Raw genomic sequence first — 22,982 nt, forward strand, 5'->3', positions numbered from 1 at the left:
ATCATTTTGACTAACCAAAATATGATCAAGTGTATCCCTAATTCTTTTGTATATAAATTGGCTTTACACTGCCTCTATAACTCCACTCTATCGTAATTTATCTAATTTCCAAGGCATGTTCATTACAAAAAGATAAATAAATAAAGAAACTAAAAGTTGTAACAGGGAAGTTATATGAGTCAATATAAAAGGATTCCTTTTCATAGAAAGGGAAATTAATATGAGTCAATATAAAACGATTCCTTTTCATAGAAAGGGAAATTATATGAGTCAATATAAAACGATTCCTTTTCATAGAAATATTAAGGTTTTGACAATATAAGGGAAAAGGAAAAAGAAATTTTCTGTTTTGTGAAAGAGATCGTAGAGAACTGGCCCATGAAGAACAGAAACAAATAGTTTCTTAAAAAAATATAAAAATATAAATTATTTTACAAACACTATTTATGTATTGGGATTTTGTCCAACATGCTTTTCATGCAAAACTCCCATCTCATCGTTGGTTTTATTTATATGTGTTATTAAAAAAACTAGCTGTTGCTTTGGATCAATCAAAGTGCTGATAATTTGCTTTCTCCTCTTGCTTCGGCCTTCACTTCTGTGATATGGGTGTCTATGATTTCTTGGTGATCACCATTTTTATGGGGTTGATCACCTACCAAGCTGATCAGGCTGTGAGTTCTCAGAACCTGCCATGCAACACAAATGATATGAGGGCATTACAGGATTTCATGAGAGGTTTGAAGACGGTGATCGATGGATGGAGCACCAATTTCTCTTCTGATTGCTGTAAATGGACAGGCATCACATGCAATTCCTCATCATCTTTGGAAATGGACAATCCTAATGATCATATTGGTATAGTGAAGTTGGAGCTTGGGGATAAAAGAATAACAGGAAAACTCTCTGAATCGTTAGGCACTCTGTATCAGCTTACAACCCTCAATCTCTCCAACAATTTAATTGAAGGCACACTTCCACTTTCACTGTTCCATTTGCAAGCTTTACATGTTCTAGACTTGAGCCGCAATTATCTTTCTGGCTCTGTTCCTGCTACAATCAATTTACCTTCAATCTGGACCATTGACCTTTCTGAAAATTGCTTAAATGGAAGCCTTCCGGTTAGTATCTGTGACAACTCTTCTACACTACGTATATTTAATTTCTCATATAACTACTTCTCTGGTGATATTCCTATGGAATTAGGAAATTGCACTTCGTTAAATGAACTATCTCTCAACATGAATGATCTCACGGGCGGTATATCTGAAGGTATATTTGGCCTGAGAAACTTGACTTTATTAAACCTTCAAGGCAACAAGTTTTCAGGGCCACTAAGCAAAGGAATCTGCAACCTTACTAACCTTGTTTTCTTAGATATTTCCTTAAATGGGTTTACTGGGAATATCCCCAATGTATTTCACAGCTGTGTAAAGCTACAATCTTTTGTAGCTCATTCAAATAGGTTAACTGGTTTTATACCTTCCTCATTGTCAAACTCACCTACTCTCACTTTGTTAAATATGAGAAACAATTCCTTGGAGGGTTCAATAGATCTTAATTGCTCTGCAATGGCTAGTTTGACCTCTCTTGATTTAGGTTCAAATATGTTTAGTGGGCCTATTCCTGATAACCTTCCCTCTTGTAAACGTTTAAATAGTATAAATCTGTCACGGATTAACTTTGGAAGCCTACTACCAGAAAGTTTCAAGGATTTCCATAGTCTCTCATGCCTCTTTCTTTCAAATTCCTCCATCTCCAATCTTTCTTCTGCGCTCAGAATCTTAGAGCAGTGTCAAAATCTTACCACTTTGGTCCTTTCCCTAAACTTCCAAAACGAAGAGTTGCCCACCAATCCCACTCTGCATTTCCATAAGGTCAAGGTTCTTGTTATTGCAAATTGTAGACTCACAGGTTCAATACCTGAATGGTTAAGTCATAGCAGCCAGTTGCAGCTGTTGGATATGTCTTGGAACCGCTTGAAAGGAAAAGTTCCTGTCTGGATTGGCCATTTTGAGTTCCTATTTTACATGGACTTGTCAAACAACTCATTGTCTGGAGAGATACCCAAAAGTTTAACAGGATTAAGAAGCCTTATTGACAGGAATATTCCATTGGAGAAACTTTGCTCAGATTTTCCTTTATTCATGAAGAGGAATGTAACTGCTGGAGGATTCCGGTATAATCGACTCTGGAGCTTTCCACTCACTCTGGACCTAAGTTACAATAATCTTAGTGGAACCATCTGGCAAGAGTTTGGGAATCTGAGCAAGCTACAAGTTTTTGACTTAAAGGTCAACAAGATATCAGGACCAATCCCGAGTAATTTGTCAGGAATGACCAGCTTAGAGACTTTGGATTTGTCCCATAACAAGCTTTCAGGGACACTACCACCTTCGTTGGTAAAACTGAGCTTTCTGTCCAAGTTTAATGTTGCAGACAATCAATTATATGGGGAGATCCCTTCAGGAGGCCAGTTTTCAACCTTCCCAGATTCAAGCTTTCAAGGAAATAATCTCTGCGGTGATCATGTTTCTCCTTGTGAATCAAATGATCAACTTCCTAGTTGGCTGCCCAAGGAATCAAGCAGATCAAACAGTATTATAGACAATGGTTTTTTCCTTGCAATGGCTATTGGATTTGCATTTGGGCTTTTTATCAGTATTTTTATATACAACATCAGGGAAATTAAGCCCCTGTTGAACCTTTCTTTGTAAAACCACCTTTACTTTTTCAAAATATTACTGCCAATGGTTGATGCAGTAAAGTAGATTTCCAATCATATTGATCTCCAGGCCAAGAAGAGATCTCATATTGATCTTTAGATTAAAAGCCTGAAAAAGAAAAAAAAAAATATTTATATAGATATATATATAATCTTGTTCAGTGTTTATTTCTTATTTTGTTCAAGAACATTGCCATAGAAGAGAGATCAACATCTCAGCTGAAAAATGTGAATTTCAAGAATTTATAGATTGTGATATCATAGTTGAAATGGTAGTTGGTCCTTATAACAGTAGATAAGAGAATTTCCATGAATCATGATGCTTTTACATCTTTCATCCTACGCAGAATTTGTCTCTGCCATATTGCTGAAGTTAAGATTTACTTTACCCTACAAAAAGACAATTTACAAAAGGTTTTGGTGGGAGAAAATATATATGTTCGTCATGGTATATTATGCCTTTTTTTCAGGCGTTGGGGAATTTGAACTCGGCGTCATTGTCTAGAAAAATAGTGGCCGTCACCGAAGGAACCAATGGTATATAATCTTCATGTTTAACGATCAAATGAGTTCTCTTTAATAATTTTTGTATTTATGGCAAAAGTTAAGTCCCTAAAGTGAGATAAAGTAAATATGCAGAAATAAAATAAGGAAATTTTAAAATAGTCCCCCTATAAATAACAACAAAAAGTTGGAAGTCTCATTTATGAGAAAAATATATAGGCCGGCTAACAGTTTGACTGACAGAGGACCTGTAGAGGGAGCTGAATTGAAACAAAAAAATGAAATCCATGAGGGCTATAGATATTGTAATTTCAAAAAGTAGATATGCATTTCTGCAAGAAAAAGAAAAAATAATAAAGGCTTAACTGAAACAAAAATGAAATGTGAGAAGCTACATAGCAATGTCCCAAAATAAAGATTCATCTCTCTCTCTCTCTCTCTCCCTCTCTCTCTCTCTCCATATATATATATATATATATAAGAAAAATATAACAGAGAAGGGCTATCATGCTCGCTTGCACTAAATTAATTTTATTGATTGAGGTTTAAAGAAGAAAAAAGTGAGTGAGTTCAAATTCAGATATGTACTAAATAGACCTCCAATTTTGACATGAGGCTCAAGAACCTAAAAAGTGTTATGTTATCAATAAAAAGGTGGATCAACAAAATATTTAACTGAATTTCTATGATATTGACTGAAACTATAATATACAAAATACTACAAAGATCATATGATTTTCTGATCTCCTTTCGATTGACTACCACCTGAGTAATATTTATTTTGAACTACTCATGGTCGTTTTACAAAGAAAATTTGAACAGAGACTTCAATTTCTTAATGTTGCAGCAAATAATGCTGCTACTAAAACCAAATACAAAGCCAATAGCCATTGCAATGAAAAAGCCACTGTTGATGATACTGTTTGATCCGCTTGATTGGTTGGGTCTTTCACTAGGAGGTTCATCATTCAATGGACAACGGGAAGCTTGATCACTACATAGATTATTTCCTTGGAAGCTTGAATGTGGGAAGGTTGAAAACTGGCCTGCTGTAGGGATCTCCCCATATAATTGATTGTCCGAAACATTAAAGTTAGATAGAAAGCTAAGCTTTACCAATGAAGCTGGTATTGTCCCTGCAAGCCTATTATGGGACATATCTAAAGTCTCTATGCTGCTCATTCCTGAAAAACTACTCGGGATTGATCCTGATATATTGTTGAACTGTAGTTCCAAAACATGGAGTTTTCTCAGATTCCCAAATTCAGGCCAAATATGTCCACTAAGATTGTTGTAACTTAGATCCAAGGTGGGTGGAAAACTCTGAAGTTTATTATACTGCAATCCTTTTGCGTTGAATTTCTTCTTGAAAAGTGGAAAATCTGGGGAAGGCTCCTCTAAAGAGATATCTCTATCAATGAAGCACCTTAACGCAGTTATGCTTTTTGGTATCTCTTCTGTCAACACGTTGTTTGACAAGTCCATGTAAAAAAGTAAACCAAAATTGCCAAACCAGAAAGGAATTTTCCCACTCAAGTGGTTCCATGACAAATCCAACAGCTGCAACTGGCTGCTATGACTCAACCATTGAGGTATTGAACCTGTTAGTCTACAATTTGCAATAACCAGAATCTTGAGCTTGTGAAAATGCAGTGTTGGATCTGCAGGCAACTCTTCATTAAGGATGTTTTCGGAGATTACCAAAGTGGTAAGGTTCTGACAGTGCTGCAAGGTTTTTAAGGCAGAAGAAAGATTATAGATGCTCGTATTTGATAGAGAGAGGTAAGAGAGACTATGAAAGTCCTTGAAGCTTTCTGGTACTAGGCTTCCCATTTTGTTCCTAGCAATATTTAAATTATTCAGACGTCTGCAAGAAGGAAGATTATTGGGAATAGGTCCCATAAACCTATTGGAACCTAAATCAAGAGAGGCCAAACTGCACATTGCAGAGCAATTAAGATGAATAGGACCCTCCAAAGAATTGTTTCTCATGTTTAACAAAGTGATAGTAGGGGAATTTGACAAAGTGGAAGGTATAAAACCGGTGAAACTATTTGAATGAGCTACAAAGAACTTGAGCTTTACAAATTTGTGAAAGAAATCTGGGATAGTTCCTGTAAACCTATTAGCGGAGATATCCAAACGAACAAGGTTAGAGAGGTTGCCAATTCCTGTGCTCAATGGTCCTGATAACTTGTTAACTTGAAGGTTTAACGAAGTCAAGTTTCGCAGCCGAAATATACCTTCGGTTATACCACCTGAGAGATCATTCATGTTGAGAGATAGTTGCTGTAAGGAACTGCAATTTCCAAGTTCCATAGGAATAGTACCAAAGAAGTAGTTTTCTGCGAGATTCAATACCTGGAGTACAGAAGAATTATCACAGATACCAGCTGGAAGGTACCCTTTTAAGGAATTTTGGGAAAGGTTAAGAATTTGGATTTCAGGCAAATGGATAGAGGCAGGAACAGGGCCAGAGAAATAATTAGAGCTCAAGTCTAACACCTGTAAGTTCTGCAAATTGAATAGTGAAAGTGGAAGCATACCTTGAAGGATGTTTTGAGAGAGATTGAGGATTGTAAGCTGATCTAGAGTTCCTAATGACTCAGAGAGTTTTCCAACCAGTCTCTTGTTGGGAAGCTCCAACTTTACTACTCTACCAGTGTCAATGGGATTCTCCAATGCCAAAGATGATGAAGAAGTGCATGTTATGCCTGTCCATTTACAGCAGTCAGAAGAGAAATTGGTGCTCCAAACATCTACCTCTGTATCCAAATCTGTCATGAAATCCTGTAATGCCTTCATATCATTTGTGTTGCAAGTCAGGTTCTGTGAACTTAAAACCTGATCAGCTTGGCAGAAGCTCATCCTCATTGCAACAATGATCACCAGCAAATTATTAATGAACACAGCCATTTTCAAAGAGATAGCTAATTCAAAAGCAGTTTAACTGAGCTAATTCACAAGCAGTTTAACTGGTTCTATATATGTAGCATATCAATATTGCTGACAATGCCAAACATTGTTTAACTTGTTCGTTTGAAATTCACAAGCGTGGTCAACCCTTTTCAGTTCTATCTCTGATCAGAGATGTCCACATGGATTGAATCCCCTTATCATTCATTGACTTTTGTAACCCCTTTGGCTTTGGAGGGTGGTGATATTGCCAGACGGGTTTTTGTTTTTCCGCTGTATATGGTGGAAAGTATCTTATGTGACATGTATATATTGTCATATGGTATCACAGTCATTTGATCGATTTGATATTAAAAATCTCATGGGAAAGCGAACCCGTTCCATATGTCAATAACGAAACGAAGAGTGACACATTGGGACAATGAACCTGTTACATAAGACATTTTTTTTTTCCCCAATATTTTCCATGGGAAGAATCCTCCATGGAAAATACCTGGAAGCCATAAAAGTTGCTTATTGTTACACGTACACTGCCTTGTGACCGAAGTAATTTTATCTTTGGAAGTAATGTTGGATACGGAAAAACGGTGACCTTGTTGCCACGTCCACCTTTCTTCCATGTTTGTCATACGCATGCCCTCTTTTATTCAATTCTGGTTTTGTCCTTTATGGCTATTAAAATAATTATTTTTAAAAACAATAAAATATGGTTTTGCACTCTATAAGTAATTGGCCAGTGACACCTGGTAAAGAATTTGTGCTGCTCACTCCATTGACCAAACCAAAATAAGCTTGCCTTTATTCGTAAAAATTCTGATGTAGTAGTTTGGTCAAATTGATACTTCTTATAACAGAGCAATTTTGTGTACAGATTCAAGTGCTGGTAATTTGGTCTTTTCCTTTATTCCTATTGGTTTGTTCATCTATAACTCCTAGAATTCCAGCACTAATTATTTTCAATTCATTAAAAATGCCAGGAAAAACATAGTTATCCATGTACTGATTTACTTTTCATATTGTTAAGCAACCAAATATATTGTTATGTATAATATTGGTGCGGATGGCCATTTTCTTCTATATGAGCTTTCCTTCCTTCTTTCCCATTATATTTTTTAGGGTCTTGTGTAGTGCTTGAGCTCAATATTGACTCTTTTTCCTGTTCCATATGCTACCTTGCAGTGACATGATCAATTACAGGTGATAACAAAATCTTCAAAGACTTATCTAACCTTGGGAACTATAAAATCTTCAAAGACTTATCTATTGCGTGACATAATCAATTCGTTTGGTCCATATTCAATTTACCAACTGCCATCAGGAACCTTATCGTGCAAAGTAGAGGAATTTTTTTTTTTTTGGGTAAATGGGTGCTGGAGCTTGTTTTGGTCAAATAAATGTTTTGTTAGACTTGTATGTATTATTTATTCATTTATATATTTATTTATTTATTTATCAGATTTATAGTTTTTTGGTCAATGGAAGGACCAGCACGCTATCCAAATTCCAAAGTTGCCTTGAAAGACTGAATTCCGATTAGAGTTGGCACAGCAGTTCTTTGAGATAAAACTTCATTTCTTATCCTTTTCTGTATACAACCCTGCAACCTTGACATGGTCAAAGAAAGAAAACACGATCTTCAAAGACCCACCTAATGGCCTTGAAACAATGGAAAATAGTAACAAAGACAAAACACTACCCGACATCCAAACTTTTTTTCTTTTATTTATTTATTTATTTTTTCCTTCATATTGTACTTGGATCTTAAAATTGGTCTTGCTAAGACAAAATGAACGAAGATATTACATGTAGAAACTCATGTGGCATGTAGGTTAACTCTTATCTTAGAAATGGGTTAGATAACTTGTTGGTCAAGTTAGTTGTTATAATATGCCTTGTCATCATTCACTTGTTAAGTCCGTTGGAGTGTTTTTCTTTTATTCTTCAAACTACAGAAAATGAAACTATGGAAAATAGTAACAAAGACAAAACGCTACCCGTCATCCAAACTCTTTTCCTTTGATTTTTTTCTTTTCCCTTCATTTTGTATTTGGATCTTAAAGTTCGGTCTTGCTAAGAGAGAATGAATGAAGATATCACATGTAGAAACTAGTGCGGCATGTAGGTTAACTCTTATCTTAGGTTTGGCTTTGACAACTGGTTGGTCAAGTTAGTTGTTATAATATGCCTTGTCATCATTCACTTGGTAAGTCAATTACAGTGCTTAGGATTTAGAGTTGTATGAATATCTAACTCTTTCGTAACCCATATCATGGGAGAAAAACACACAATAGAGATTAGAATCCTAGTGACGGTTAAAGCAAGATTAAGAGAGATTAGAGAGAATCAGTTTGGGATTGTCTCTAAGGTTCTCTAGAGTTTCACTGATGAGAGTTTTTGTAAAAGAGGAAAACTAGAAATTGCTTTGTACTATGAATATTATATGTGAGAATGAGAATGAGAATCCAGGACAATCTTGCTGGATTGGATTCTTGAGCGTGTATAAACTTTTATCAAGGATAGTAGATTAAGCCTAGGATTCTTGGAATCTTGCCCTGGCTGTAGGTTACAATTTGTAGCCAAATCAAGTAAATTTGTATACGTTTTTTGTGTGTTTGTTCTATCACTGGATTTTAATTATTCCTAGATTATTTGTCTATTCAATTGCATTAGATTTTAAGGTATCTTCCGCACACAAACCTACTCTACAGGTTTTCCAGTTGGAAAATTTAGGAAATATACAAACATTGGAGATTCTTTTTTTGCCTCTGCTTTACCCTGTGGTAGGGATAACTATAAAAAAAAAAGTGAAAATAAACCACTTCACATGATCAACCAACCTGAATTGTGGGAAGCCAGAAGAAAAGAAGAAATGCAATCAGAATTAAAGATGTTTGATAACTAATCCAAGGAAATAATTGGTCAAAACACAAACAGGTTAAGAGCTGCCTTTTGCCCAAAAAAGACATAAAGCATTATGTTGGCCCCTTTCCCAGGAACAAGGCAAGCAGTGGGGAGTGATGCAGGGGAGAATTTGAAAGAATCCTCAGTAGTTGGAACACAAATGACATAAAAAAGAAAAAAAAAATGCATTAAATGGTTACTCCATTTTTTCATTATAATCTTGTTTGCAAATGAAAGTTGGAATTGCCATGCAATAATATAAATCTAGCTATTATAACTAATTTCCAAAAAGTAGGGATGTTTGAGAAGTAAACAACTTCTCACTTTTGTGTGACTAAAATAGACTCAGAGGAAGGCCATCCATGCAAATGAATTTCACAAAATATTAAAGATGGTTACTTGACAATATCAGAATATTTATAAGATTACCCACTTTTTTTTAGGCTATTTCAAGAATTTAATAACCAGTACAAATATAGAGACAAAAAGTAGGATACATATAGATAAAAAAAAGAAGATGGAACTGGCGCTTACTTCTGGTAACGGCACCTACACAGTCTTTTCCCTCCTGAAGAGCAATATGACAGCACCATTGCTTTCCTGCATTGCCTCAGGTTGACTACCAAACGTCCTATATTTAGAACTAGTCATAGTGATTTTTCCACGGAAGCCATATCTTTTTGATGTTGCAGCAAATAATGCTTCCAAAAAATCCAAATGCAAACCCAATAGCCACTGCAATGAAAATGCCACTGTTTATAATGCTCCAGCTTGATTCATCAAGTGGTTCACTATGATGTTGATCATCTGGTGCACAAGGGAGAGCGTGATCACCACCACACAGATTATTTCCTTGAAAGCTTGAATTTGGAAAGGTTGAAAACTGCCCTCCTGAAGGGATCTCCCCATACAATTCATTGTATGCAACACTAAACTTGGAAAGAAAGCTGAGCTTTACCAATGAAGGCGGTATTGTCCCTGAAAGCTTGTTATAAGACAAATCAAGAGTCTCTAAGTTGGTCATTCCTGACATAGTACTCGGGATTGCTCCAGAAATGTTGTTCTCTTTTAGGTTCAAAACATGGAGCTTTCTCAGATTCCCAAACTCTGGCCAAATGTGTCCACTAAGATTGTTATAGCTTAAGTCCAGGGTGGGTGGAAAACTCCAGAGTTTATTATACTGCATATCTCTTGCATTGGAACCATTCCTCATGAAAAAGGGGAAATCTGGGGATGGTCCCTCCAATGAGCTATCCCTATCAATAAAACCTCTTAACCCAGCTATGCTTTTCGGAATCTCTCCAGTTAATGAGTTCTTTGACAAGTCCATGAAAAAGAGGAATCCAAAATTGCCGATCCAGATAGGAACTTTTCCACTCAAGCGGTTCGATGACAAATCCAAAAATTCCAACTTGCTGCTATGACCCATCCATTGAGGTATTGAACCAGTGAGTCTAGAATTTGGAAGAATGAGAACCTTAAGCTTATCAAAATGCAGAGAGGGATCTGCAGGCAGCTCTTCATCATGAAAGTTGGTTGCGAGGATCAGAGCTGTAATGTTTTGACAATGCTGCATGATTCTTAGTGCTGAAGAAATATTATAGGTGCTGGTATTTGAAAGAGAAAGATAAGACAGACTATGGAAGTCCTTGAAGCTTTCTGGTAGTAGACTTCCCAAGTTGTTCTGACCAAGATTTAAATTAGTCAAACGTTTGCAAGAAGGAAGATTATCAGGAATAGGTCCACTAAACCTATTTGAACCTAAATGTAGAGAGGTCAAACTAATCATTGCAGAACAATTAAGATTAATTGGACCTTCCAATGAATTGTTTCTCAGGATTAACGAATTGAGAGTAGGAGAGTTTGACAAGGTGGAAGGTATAGAACCAGTAAAACAATTAGAATGACCTATAAAGTACTGTAGGTTTGCAAAGTGGTGAAAAATATCTGGGATATTTCCTGTAAACCCATTAGAGGAGACATCCAAACGAACAAGCTTAGTAAGGTTGCCAATACCTCTGTTCAGTGGACCTGAAAGCTTGTTCACTTGGAGATTTAACAAAGTCAACTTTCGCAGCCAAAGTATACCTTCAGATATACCACCTGTGAGATCATTCATGTGGAGAGAAAGTGATTCTAAGGAACTACAGTTTCCAAGTTCTGGAGGAAGATTACCAGAGAAGTAGTTTTCTGCAAGATTCAATATTTGGAGTTTAGAGGAATTATCACAAACACTTGAGGGAAGGTTCCCAATTAAGGAATTTCGAGAAAGATCGAGGATTTGGATTGAAGGCAAATGGATACTAGTAGGAACAAGCCCAGAGAAATCATTAGAGCTCAAATCTAGAACCTGTAAATTTGGCAAGTGAAACATTGACTGTGGAAGTGTGCCTTGAAGGATGTTCTGAGAGAGGTTAAGAGTTGTAAGCTGATCCAAAGTGGCTAATGAATCAGAAAGTTTTCCTACTAGTCTCTTCTTCCCAAGCTCCAACTTTATTACTCTGCCATCATCCGAAGATGATGATGAAGTGCATGTTATGCCTGTCCACATACAACAATTGGAAGAGAAATTGGTGCTCCATCCATCGACCACTGTATTCAAACCTCTCATGAAATCCTGCAGTGCACTCATATCTTTTGGGTTGCAATTCAGGTTCTGAGATGCCAGAGTCCGAGCTTGGAAGCCCAACCCCATTACAATGGTGATGATCATGAAATTGTAGACACCCATAGCTGGGAAGTAAATTCCACAAAGTAGAAAGATGAGAGGAACAGACTGAGAAATATCCACCACTTACCCAAAACTATCTAATTGCTCCCATCAGCAATAATACGCTTGACTTCCTCCCCCCCCGGGGCTTATTTGGTTTTATTTGTGCTGTCCCTTTGCTTTTGGACAGCATAGCAAGAAAATAACAAGTAATGCATTTTCTTGTGCATGATAAGGCTATAATTAATAGACTAATTTGTTTTCTATCGTAGTTGAGAAAATCAGAAATTTATCAATTTTTTTTTTAATTTTATTTATTTGGGAAAAAAATCCGGTCTTATAATTAAAGCTAGTGCTCAATGGTCAATAGAAGATTTAACATACATATGGATCACAATTATTGATTCAACAACATAGAAGTGGGGAATCAATAAAAAATTATAAATAGTTCTAAATTAATTTGTCATTTTTCCTTCATATTAATTCAATTATTGTGTACCTGTTACAGTTCTTGAGATACTGTTTCTTTCCCAATCACACATAAATATTACCCAAAAACTATGAAAAATGGTAACGAAAAACTAACGGTCCCCTCTAGAATGAAATTTGAAACTTGGTAGGCTTGACAACTACAGAAGTTCCAATGCAGCTAAAGCTTCATGTCAAAAAAAATAAAAATAAAAAAATAAAAAAACTGTCCCATTTTTAATTGAACAATGCACTAAGATTTATGGATTGGCATTTACAGCTGAAAAGTGGTCACCTTAAACTCATAACCAATGGCAATTTCCAGTGAGCTTTTGCATGTCATCGACAGCAAAATTGTTCCAAGTTATATTGTTGGGATTCAAATTCGGGATCATTGTTTGAAGAAAAGGTGACTTTGCCATTGGGCTGTTCCAAAACGGACAACATTGCTGGAATTGAGATACCTTTTACCATACTACATAAAAAAGATATAAATAAGTTTCAATAAGAAGTAAGATTTAAGACAATAAAAAAATGTTGGCAGAATAAAACATGTAAGTGATTGATATTGCTACCTTCTTTGCCCTAACATTAGACTAACTACCAACCAGCAGTAGTATTTCTAGCTTTCTTAGGTTTTAAAACCGTAGTTTCAAGTTTCAACAAGGGATTTATTCTCTTGATGTTGCAATAAACTATGCTGCTACAGAATCCAAATGCAAATCCAATAGCCATTGCAATGACAAAGCTAGAGTATGGCTCGCCTTCATCATGATGATCAGGTGGCCTAGAAGGAAGTTGATGAACTGATTCACAACGGAGAACATGATCACCACAAAGATTATTCCCTTCAAAACTTGATTTTGAGAAAGTTGAAAATTGTCCACCCGAAGGGATTTCCCCATATAATAGATTGTCTGCAACATTAAACTTGGACAGAAAGCTAAGCTTTACGAGTGAATGTGGTATAGTCCCTGAAAGCTTATTATGGGACAAATCCAAAGCCTCTAAGCTGGTCATTCCTGACAAACTACCAGGGATTGGTCCTGATATATTGTTGAACTTTAGCACCAGAACATGAAGTTTTCTCAGGATGCCAAACTCTGGCCAGATTTGTCCACTAAGGTTATTGTAGCTTAGGTCCAAGGTTGGTGGAAAGCTAGAGAGTTGATTATACTGTAACCCTCTGTTGTTCAAATTACTCTTCATGAAAAATGGAAAATCTGGGGAAGGCTCCTCTAATGAGATATCCCTATCAATAAGGCTTTTTAATCTGCTTATGTTTTTCGGTATCACTCCCGTTAATGAGTTGTTTGACAAGTCCATATAAAAGAGGAATCCGAAATTGCTAAGCCACGTAGGAATTGTTCCACTCAAGCAGTTCCATGACAAATCCAAAAGCTGCAACTTTCTGCTATTACTCAACCATTGAGGTATTGAACTTGTGAGTCTACAATTTGCAATTATGAGAACCTTCAGGTTTTTAAAGTACAAAGAGGTATCTGCAAGCAATTCTTCATTATGGAAGTTCATGGAGAGGACCAAAGTGGTAAGCTTCTGACATTTCTGTAAGATTCTTAAGGCAGAAGATGTTGAATAAATTAATATTTATGGACTTGGCATAATCAATTACTCATTTACAGGGCCTATTTATGCCATTAATGGGACTGGTTTATTTTATTATTATGTAGTTGGGCCCTTGGTCACACACTCTCTATAAGACTCCAGTTGGCCCATTGGACTGAAGGACCAACTCTCTTTATAAGTCCATTGACTTATCCATATTTTTCCTAGTATAATTATATTATCAAATTATTATTATTTTATGTGTGTCAAAATTAATGGATAAGTCTGACTTGCAGAGACTATTTAAAGAATCTAGGGCAAGCAGACATTAAGAATACCATACAGTATTTGGAGATTAGGATTTTCAGAAATCTGAGAGTGGTTTGAGAGTAGTGTGTCCATAGGCACTACTTTACGTTATTTTTATTTTGCAGGATTAAAGATCTAATTTATCAATGGCTGCGTTTGGAGGTTAGTAATTTATAATTTATGGAATTTATTATGTATATTTAGATCCATAAAATTTCTAACAATTGGTATCAGAGCATGGTTAATATGTATAATAAATTTCATGTGATTATTCGGATTATTACTGTATGTTCAGCCATTGAATAATCTATACATGTTTTTTTGTTTATTTTTCCTTCTTCTCCGATTCGAATACATGTGTAGATTAAAAGAATCAAAATTACATATCTTGTGAATATATAAGATTCATGCCCGATTGTGTTTGTGATGTTTATATATTTACTGGAATCTGTGTGATAATACTTTTGATTATGTATGCATATCTATATATAACCCAATTGCTATTTCTTCATTAAAAAAAAAAAATCAAACCCTTAAAATCCGAATAATGGTTATTGATGCTATTTGAAAACTGGGCTATGTTTTATTGGAGTCTATGGATTGCATGTAGTAGTTTAGACTAATCAATTTGGTTCAAAACCTTGTAAAATCTGTTGATTTTGAAACTTCCATGGCTGAATATAAACCTTGCTTGGATGTTTATTTTGGGTTGATTTTGAATCAAATTAATTTGTGGGAAACGTTGCCCAAGGGAAGCTGAAACTATCGCCTCGGGTATTGTCGGAAACGGAGTCCGGAATGGCGAGATAGAGCCGGGTAAGAAATCGGGTCGTGGGACCCGTACAGGTTGGAATCGGGTCAAACCTGACCCGGCTAGCTGAGGAAGAAGGCACGCACGACGTGCCGTTTTTGGCTGACTGCCGATGTCATCTACTGACGTCAGCACGACACGTCGTTTGCTGACATCAGCAGATGAAGTCAGCAGGCAAAAAAAAAAAACAAACCCTTATTTATTTTTTATTCTCTTTTATTCTTTTTTTTTATATATATTTTTTTATTGATTTATTTGTTGTTTATTTATTAATTAATTTAATGATTCAATTGTTCAATTTATTTATTTATTGTTTATTTATTTGTTTAATTATCACATTTCAATTTTATTAAATTAAATTAAATATTTGTGATTGGAAAATTGGATTGTGTGAGCTTACCCAAAGAGGCTTTGTGCCTAGTTGATATAGTAGTGTGAGATTTTAGATACTCACCTGTCGTAAGACTTATTTTGTCTGCATTATGTGTACCAATGTAATGTGTGTTGGCATAGTGGATGGGTTATCTTTTATTTACCTATATCATGAAATTGCCAATATGTTATTTTTCTCCCACTTATTAACCAGGGTCTATACGGGTAACTAGGCTACTCTGTTGGTAGTTTTAGTTGCTTTGTATGACGCCTAAAATGGCAGTGGAAGTTAATTAAATACCATGTATTGCAGGTTCTGAGTTGCCCTGTCGGTGATTTAGTTCAATGCATTTGATTGTGGTTATTTGGTTGACTGTCTCTGGCCCGCGTAAGAGTATCTTTAGTGCTACAAAGACCTTAAGCGATATTTATGTTTGTCTTGTGTTGAGGGGCTGGAAAATAGTAATTGAATTGTCTTAAATTTTTTGAATATCTTGTTGCTTACTATTTTTACAGCTAGTAGCACCCCAAACCTTCTGCCTATGATTGCCATGATGAAATTGGATGGGATAAATTATCAGAAATGGAAGAAAACCTTAGTTATGAATTTGACCTTCATGAAATTGGATTTGGCTTTGGAGATAGATCCACCAGAGATACCGACTGATGAGAGTACTGCAGCAGCTAAGAAACTTTATGAGGATTGAAAGCACTCTAATAAGTGCTGTATGATGATGATGGAGAATTACATGGATGAGGCCATAAATGCTAGTATTCCTAAAGTGGATACTGCAAAGGGACTTCTTGAGGAGATAGGAAAGAAGTTTATCAAGTTTGATATGAATGAGAAGCATCATTATTTGGACCTATTGAATAATACCAAGTATGATGGTATTAAAGGAGTAAGGGACCATATTATGCTACTTTCCTCCTATTATAATAAGCTGAAGGACCTTAAGATGGATATTGAAGAGGAGTTCTTGACCTATTCTATAATGGGGAGTCTTCCATCACAATTTGATAATATAAGGTCGAGTTTGAATACTAAGAAAGAAGGTTGTAGCTTGGAGGAATTGACTGCTATCCTTGTCAAGGAAGAGGATGATATTAAATTAAGTAAGTCTAGGTCTGTTGCTATGGTTTCACATCAGGTAGATTAGTCCAAGAAGTTTTTCCAAAAGAAGGGACAAGGATTCAAGCCAGGACAATGTTTCAAGCCTGGGCAGGGTTTTAACCCCAATAGGAAGAAGTTTTCTGGTATGAAGCCTAAAGGGCCGAGGACTGATGGTTTTCAGATTAGAGAAAGGAAAGAGTACTTCAATGGAAGGTTTGGATACTGCAATAAAATTGGGCACAAGAAGATAGACTGTTGGACCTTAAAGGGAAAGCAAGAGAAGAAAGGTAATATTTTAATGATTGAGACCAATATTATTGATGTGCCTATGAATTCTTGGTGGTTAGATACTGGAGCAACAATTCATGTTACTAATTCGTTGCAGGGGATGATAAGCCGAAGGGGCCCAACCAATCTTGAGCAACATGTTTATATAGGAGATAGCTCAAGAGTGAAGGTGAACATTGTGGGAACAATCAAGTTGAAGCTTACCACTGGATATGATTTGGAGTTGCAAGAAGTTTCTTATGTACCTTCAATAAGAAGAAACTTGTTATCTATTTCTGTTTTAGATAGTCAAGGTTATAGTTTTTTGTTTGGAAATAACAAAGTTGAATTATTTAAGGATGGTAAAGTTGTTGGTTTTGGAACTTTATGTGGCAATTTATATAAGCTTGATTTATTTAATAATGGTCTCAATTTCTCTGTTAATTCTGTTGTTGCTCCTATTGTTGCTTCCAAACGCCCAAGAGTTAATGACAATTCCTTAATGTTATGACATAAACGTTTGGTACATATTTCTAGGCACAGAATGGAAAGGTTAGTGAAGGATGGGATACTTCCTAATCTTGATTTCTCTGATCTGTTGACTTGTGTTGAATGTGTGAAAGGGAAGTTAATTGCCAAGGTAAGAAAGGATAAGTTAGCTAGGTGTGGAGATGTTTTGGAGTTAATCCACACTGACATATGTGGACCTTTTACACCAACTGCTTTGGGTGGTTATAGATATTTTATTACCTTCATTGATGATTACTCTCGTTATGGACATGTTGAGCTTATTCGTGAGAAGTCAGATTCTTTAGTTGCCTTTAAAGAGTTTAAGGTAAAGATGGAGCTTCAAAAGAATAAGAAAATAAAAGCTGTAAGGTCTGATAGAGGTGGTGAGTTTTATGGTAGATATGATGAGACTGGAAGGAACCTAGGGCCTTTTGCTATTATTTGTGTGGCATTGATGTGCAATATACGATGCCTGATACACCTCAGCAAAATGGCATAGCTGAGAGAAGGAATAGGACTTTGTTGGATATGGTGCAGTCTATGTTGGCAAATTCTAGTTTGCCAGATTATTTATGGGGAGAGACTGTAAGGACGGCGGCTTATATTTTGAATAAAGTTCCAAGTAAGTCCGTTCCTAAGACACCTTTTGAGTTGTGGTCAGGAAGAAAGCCTAATTTGCACCATTTTCGAATATGGGATTGCAAAGCTGAAGTAAGGATTTATAATCCCCAAATTAAGAAGTTGGATCCTAAAACCATTAGTGGATATTTTGTTGGCTATTGTATAGGATCTAGGGGTTCAAGATTTTTTTGTCCTTCTCACACCACCAGGATCGTGGAATCAGACAGGGCCATTTATTTTGAAGATGATTTTGGATTTGATGATAATAATGGAACAAGGGTGCCTCAATTTAAAGAAGAAAGTGTTTTCATTCCCAGTATAGTTGTTCCTGATAGAGATATTGTTGATCCAATAGTTGATGAACCAGTAGTTGGTCAGAATGAACTCATTGTTGAAGAGCAAGATATTCCAGCTATAGGAGGTCACAAAGGACTAGGAGATCAGCTATTCCTAATGACTATGAGGTTTACTTGCAGGAGCATGAGTTTGACATAAGTGATGATTCAGATCCAGTCACTTATGAGGAGGCCATTAGCAGTTCAAATTCAAATTTTTGGTTGGATGCAATGGAAGATGAAATGAAATCCATAGCATCAAATGGAGTTTGGGATTTGGTTGAGTTACCAGAGGGTAGCAAGCCTATTGGGTGCAAATGGGTCTTTAAGACTAAAAAGGACTCCAATGGTCAAGTGTAGAGGTATAAGGCTAGACTTGTAGCTAAAAGGTTTAGCCAGAAGGAAGGAATTGATTATACAGAGACTTTCTCTCCTGTATCCACAAAGGATTCTTTTAGAATCATTATGGCGATTGTGGCGCATTATGACCTGGAGTTGCATCAGATGGATGTCAAGACTGCTTTTCTGAATGGTGATTTATATGAAGATGTATATATGGTTCAACCAGTTGGTTTCCAGCAAACAGGGAATGGTAATTTGGTTTGTAAGCTTAAGAAATCTATTTATGGTCTTAAGCAAGCTTCAAGACAATGGTATCTTAAGTTTGATGAGCTTGTCACCAAAAATGGCTTTAAGGAGAATGTTGTTGATAGATGCATATATATGAAGGTCAGTGGGAGCAGTTTTATATTTCTGGTGTTGTATATTGATGACATACTTTTGGCTACTAATGACACTGACCTATTAGCTGAGACAAAGCAGATGTTGTGCAACCATTTTGATATGAAAGATCTTGGTGAGGCTTCTTTTGTTTTGGGCATCAAGATTGTTCGAGATAGGACTAATTATGTGTTGCAATTGTCTCAGAGAGCTTATATTAATAGAATCCTTAAGAGATTTGATATGCATAATTGTTCTCCTGGAAGTGTACCGGTTACGAAAGGTGAAAAGTTTTCTAAAGATCAATGTTCCAAGAATGATAGAGAAAGGATGGCAATGAATAATGTTTGCCATTCTTCAGCAATGGATAGTTTGATGTATGCTCAAGTTTGTACACGGTTTGACATAGCTTTTGCTATGGGTGTGTTTGGTAGATTTATGAGCAATCCCGGTCCTATTCATTACCAAGCAGTTAAAAAGGTCTTTCGGTATCTTCAGGGTACTAAAGATCATATGTTGACATATCGTCGCACAAACTCTCTTGAAGTAGTGGGTTATAGTGATGCAGACTATAAAGGTTGTGTGGATGATAAGAAATCTACCACTAGTTATATATTTATCATGGCAGGAGGTGCTGTGTCTTGGCGGAGTGCCAAGCAGTCAATGACAGCATCCTCGACTATGGAGGCAGAATATGTGGTGTGTTATGAGGCTACCCGTCATGCAGTTTGGCTACGGAATTTTATCCGTGATTTAGGAGTAGTTGACTCCATTGAGAGGCCTATTATGATGTATTGTGATAATACTGCAGCGGTGTCTTTCTCCAATAATTTAAAAGGTACTCCTGGTGCGAAGTATATTGATGTGAAATATTTTTTGGTAAAGGAGAAAGTTGAAGAGGGCCTCATTACTGTTGTTCACACGCCGACTTATAGCATGGTGGCAGATCCACTGACCAAGGCTTTACCGGTTGGCATATTTGAGGAGCATGTGTCCCGTATGGGATTGTTAGGCAGTTGAGACTACTGTGGGTCAGTGGGAGTTTGTTATGTTTTCTGTAGTAATATTCATGTTGAGTATTATTTATTTCTTTGAATATTTTAATACATTGATGTATATGGATGATTATTTATTTATGAAATGACTTATTACACATATTATTGCTCCTTGTATTCACAGGCTTGTTGAGACTATTAGTCTATATATGTGTGTATGTTGATCCACAGGTGCCATGGTGAGTCCCTACTATCTAGTTTGGGTATATTGTTGTATCCTGTCGATGCGCAATGTGCTTGAATGAAATGGTTTTGTGTGTTGGGGGATTGCACATGGTTAGGTAAATCTCTACTACCTAGACTGAGTTTATGGCATGCAAAGTACTCAGTTGAAATGGTATAATGTTTTGGGAGATTTACTGAGAAAATCTCTACTGCCTAGTCTAGTATATTGTTGTGCTCTGTCGGTATACTATATATTTGGATGAAATGGCATTATGGTTCGGGAGATTCTATAGTAAGTGAGTTTGAATTTTATATGATGATGATTATGCAGTCCAAGTGGGAGAATGTTGAATAAATTAATATTTGTGGACTTGACATAATCAATTACTCACTTACAGGGCCTATTTATGCCATTAATGGGACTGGTTTATTTTATTATTTTGTAGTAGGGCTCTTGGTCACACACTCTCTATAAGACTTCAGTTGGCCCATTGGACTGGAGGACCAACTCTCTTTATAAGCCCATTGACTTATCCATATTTTTCCTAGTATAATTATATTATCAAATTATTATTATTTTATATGTGTCAAAATTAATGAATAAGTCTGACTTACAGAGACTATTTAAAGGGTCTAGGGCAAGCAGACATTAAGAATACCATACAGTATTTGGAGATTAGGGTTTTCAGAAATCTGAGAGTGGTTTGAGAGTAGTGTGTCCATAGGCACTATTTTACGTTGTTTCTATTTTGCAGGATTAAAGATCTAATTTATCAATAGCTACGTTTGGAGGTTAGTAATTTATGATTTATAGAATTTATTATGTATATTTAGATCCATAAAATTTCTAACAGAAGAAAGATTATATATGCTTGAATTCGAAAGAGAAAGGTGAGAGAGACTATGGAAGTCCTTGAAACTTTCCGGTAGTAGGCTTCCTAATTTGTTCCTAGCAAGATTTACATTATTCAAACGTTTACAAGAAGGAAGATTATCCGGAATAGGACCAGTAAACCTGTTAGAACTTAAATCAAGAGAGGTCAAACTAACCATAGCAGAGCAATTAATAACTACCGAACCCTCCAACGAATTATTTCTCATGTTTAACGAAGTGAGAATAGGAGAATTAGACAAGGAAGGTGGTATAAAACCATTGAAACAATTAGAATGGACTACAAAATACTTTAGCATTGCAAAGTTATGAAAAACATTTGGGATGATTCCTGTAACCCATTAGAGGAGATATCCAACCGAACAAGGTTAGTGAGGCTGCCAAATCCTTTGCTCATTGGCCCTGAAAACTTGTTATCTTGAAGGTTCAAGAACCTTAATTTGCGCAGCCGAAATATACCTTCAGTTACTTCACCTGTGAGATCATTGCTTGCTAGGTATAGCTGCTTCAAGGAACCACCACAACTTCCAAGTTCAATAGGAATATTACCAGAGAAGCAGTTTGCTGCAAGATTCAATAATCGAATTGTACAAGAATTATTGTCACAGATACTAACTGGAAGGTACCCTTCTAAGAGATTTCGAGAAAGGTCAAGAATTTGGATAGAAGGTAAATATAGAGTAGCAGGAACAGGGCCAGAGAAATAGTTAAAACTCAAGTCAAGAACCTGTAAATTCCGGAAATGGAAAAGTGAAACAGGAAGTGTGCCTTTGAGGAAGTTTTGGGAGAGATTAAGAACTCTGAGCTGATCCATAGTGCCTAAAGATTCAAAGAGTGTGCCAACTAGTTTCTTCCTTGGAAGCTTAAATTTTACTACTCTACTGGTTTGAATAGGATTGTCCAAACCCAAAGATGATGATGATGATGGTGATGAAGAATTAGAATTGCATGTTATGCCTGTCCATGCACAGCAATTATTCGATGAGAAATCGGTGTTCCAACCATCAATCACTGTCTCCAAACCTGTCATGAAATCCTTCAATGCCTTCAAATCATTTGGATAGCATGCCAGGTTCTGTGAATTCAAACTCTGCGCTTGGAAGCTCAACACCATAACAATGGTGATCACCAAGAAATCAAAGACAACCATGTATAAGAGAAACATTGGTCTGCTACTCTGCCACAATTTATCAGCATCAATTACATATTTTTACTTATATCCATTTCTTCTTCAATAATAGTAAGTCAACCTACCATGACTTACCATTATTTTAAGAAGGCGTGTTGGTATGCTTAATATACATAATCAAGGAAGGGACAGTGATTTTGATTTATGGGACACATGCCATCCAGTGAGAAATGTTAATTTCATTTTCATTTTGTCATCTTCATTATCCCACTACGCAACTTATTTGTTTTCTCCTTTCTCTTAGGAACCTACCTGTATTCTTCATCTTTATGTTTCCTTATTTATTTTTAATAACATATTTTTGGTTTGATTATAATTTCTCTTTCTTGACGTGTTGTAATGGATCAAATTGATCAGATCTTAATATAGGTTGACTTTAGTAACTTAAACTGTAAATAACTAACTGCTTTTATGGAATAATAATAATAATAATAATAATAATACATATTTTTTGAACTGATTTTCACTCACTCTGTTTGGAATAGGTCAATGGTCAAATCCATTATTTTCCATAGAATAGAGTTTCAATCCTTCACCCCAATTTAAAATAATAATAATAATAATAATTAAAAAACTGATTAAATCAAAACAAAAACAAAAACAGATAAAAGGTTTTTTTTTTTTTAAAGCAGAAAAAGAATTCATTTATTTCCATAATTTTTGTAAGATAAGAAAGGAATACATCAAATAGCTAGAGCCTCCTAAGACCGTTGATTTTGTTATTTTTCTCTGCCTAGTTTTAAAATCAGATAAATTAAATGACAGTACACTTTTAAAAATTCAAAGCCAGGCCAATTTGTGAATACGCAAGAATTAATCGACTCAAATTTGA

General features: G+C 35.9%; 3 protein-coding genes and 1 pseudogene across 3 annotated transcripts; 1 reads left to right on the forward strand and 3 right to left on the reverse strand.

Annotated features, from left to right (window-relative positions):
• The first annotated feature begins 478 nt into the window (after positions 1–478).
• Positions 479–2,826, forward strand: LOC107427475 (phytosulfokine receptor 1). Its single transcript, XM_048461747.2, has one exon. The coding sequence runs from the start codon at positions 606–608 to the stop codon at positions 2,715–2,717; it is 2,112 nt and encodes a 703-aa protein (XP_048317704.2). The 5' UTR covers positions 479–605; the 3' UTR covers positions 2,718–2,826.
• Positions 2,827–3,744: 918 nt separating this feature from the next.
• On the reverse strand, positions 3,745–6,349 carry LOC107427468 (phytosulfokine receptor 1-like). The gene has a single exon (XM_060820180.1). It carries the CDS (start codon positions 6,143–6,145, stop codon positions 4,031–4,033), a length of 2,115 nt encoding a protein of 704 aa, XP_060676163.1. The 5' UTR covers positions 6,146–6,349; the 3' UTR covers positions 3,745–4,030.
• A 3,042-nt stretch (positions 6,350–9,391) lies between these two features.
• LOC107427463 (phytosulfokine receptor 1-like) lies at positions 9,392–11,945 on the reverse strand. The gene has a single exon (XM_060811644.1). It carries the CDS (start codon positions 11,775–11,777, stop codon positions 9,690–9,692), a length of 2,088 nt encoding a protein of 695 aa, XP_060667627.1. The 5' UTR covers positions 11,778–11,945; the 3' UTR covers positions 9,392–9,689.
• Positions 11,946–12,824: 879 nt separating this feature from the next.
• LOC107427438 (phytosulfokine receptor 1-like) lies at positions 12,825–22,137 on the reverse strand (annotated as a pseudogene).
• Between the last annotated feature and the right edge of the window lie 845 nt (positions 22,138–22,982).

The sequence above is a fragment of the Ziziphus jujuba genome, chromosome 9 (genome assembly GCF_031755915.1).
Source record: "Ziziphus jujuba cultivar Dongzao chromosome 9, ASM3175591v1".
NCBI classification, from domain to species: domain Eukaryota; kingdom Viridiplantae; phylum Streptophyta; class Magnoliopsida; order Rosales; family Rhamnaceae; genus Ziziphus; species Ziziphus jujuba.

Bases quoted from the DNA above. Each gene is read 5' to 3' on its own strand.
- LOC107427475 (XM_048461747.2), top strand. From the start codon at position 606: ATGGGTGTCTATGATTTCTTGGTGATCACCATTTTTATGGGGTTGATC.
- LOC107427468 (XM_060820180.1), bottom strand. From the start codon at position 6,145: ATGGCTGTGTTCATTAATAATTTGCTGGTGATCATTGTTGCAATGAGG.
- LOC107427463 (XM_060811644.1), bottom strand. From the start codon at position 11,777: ATGGGTGTCTACAATTTCATGATCATCACCATTGTAATGGGGTTGGGC.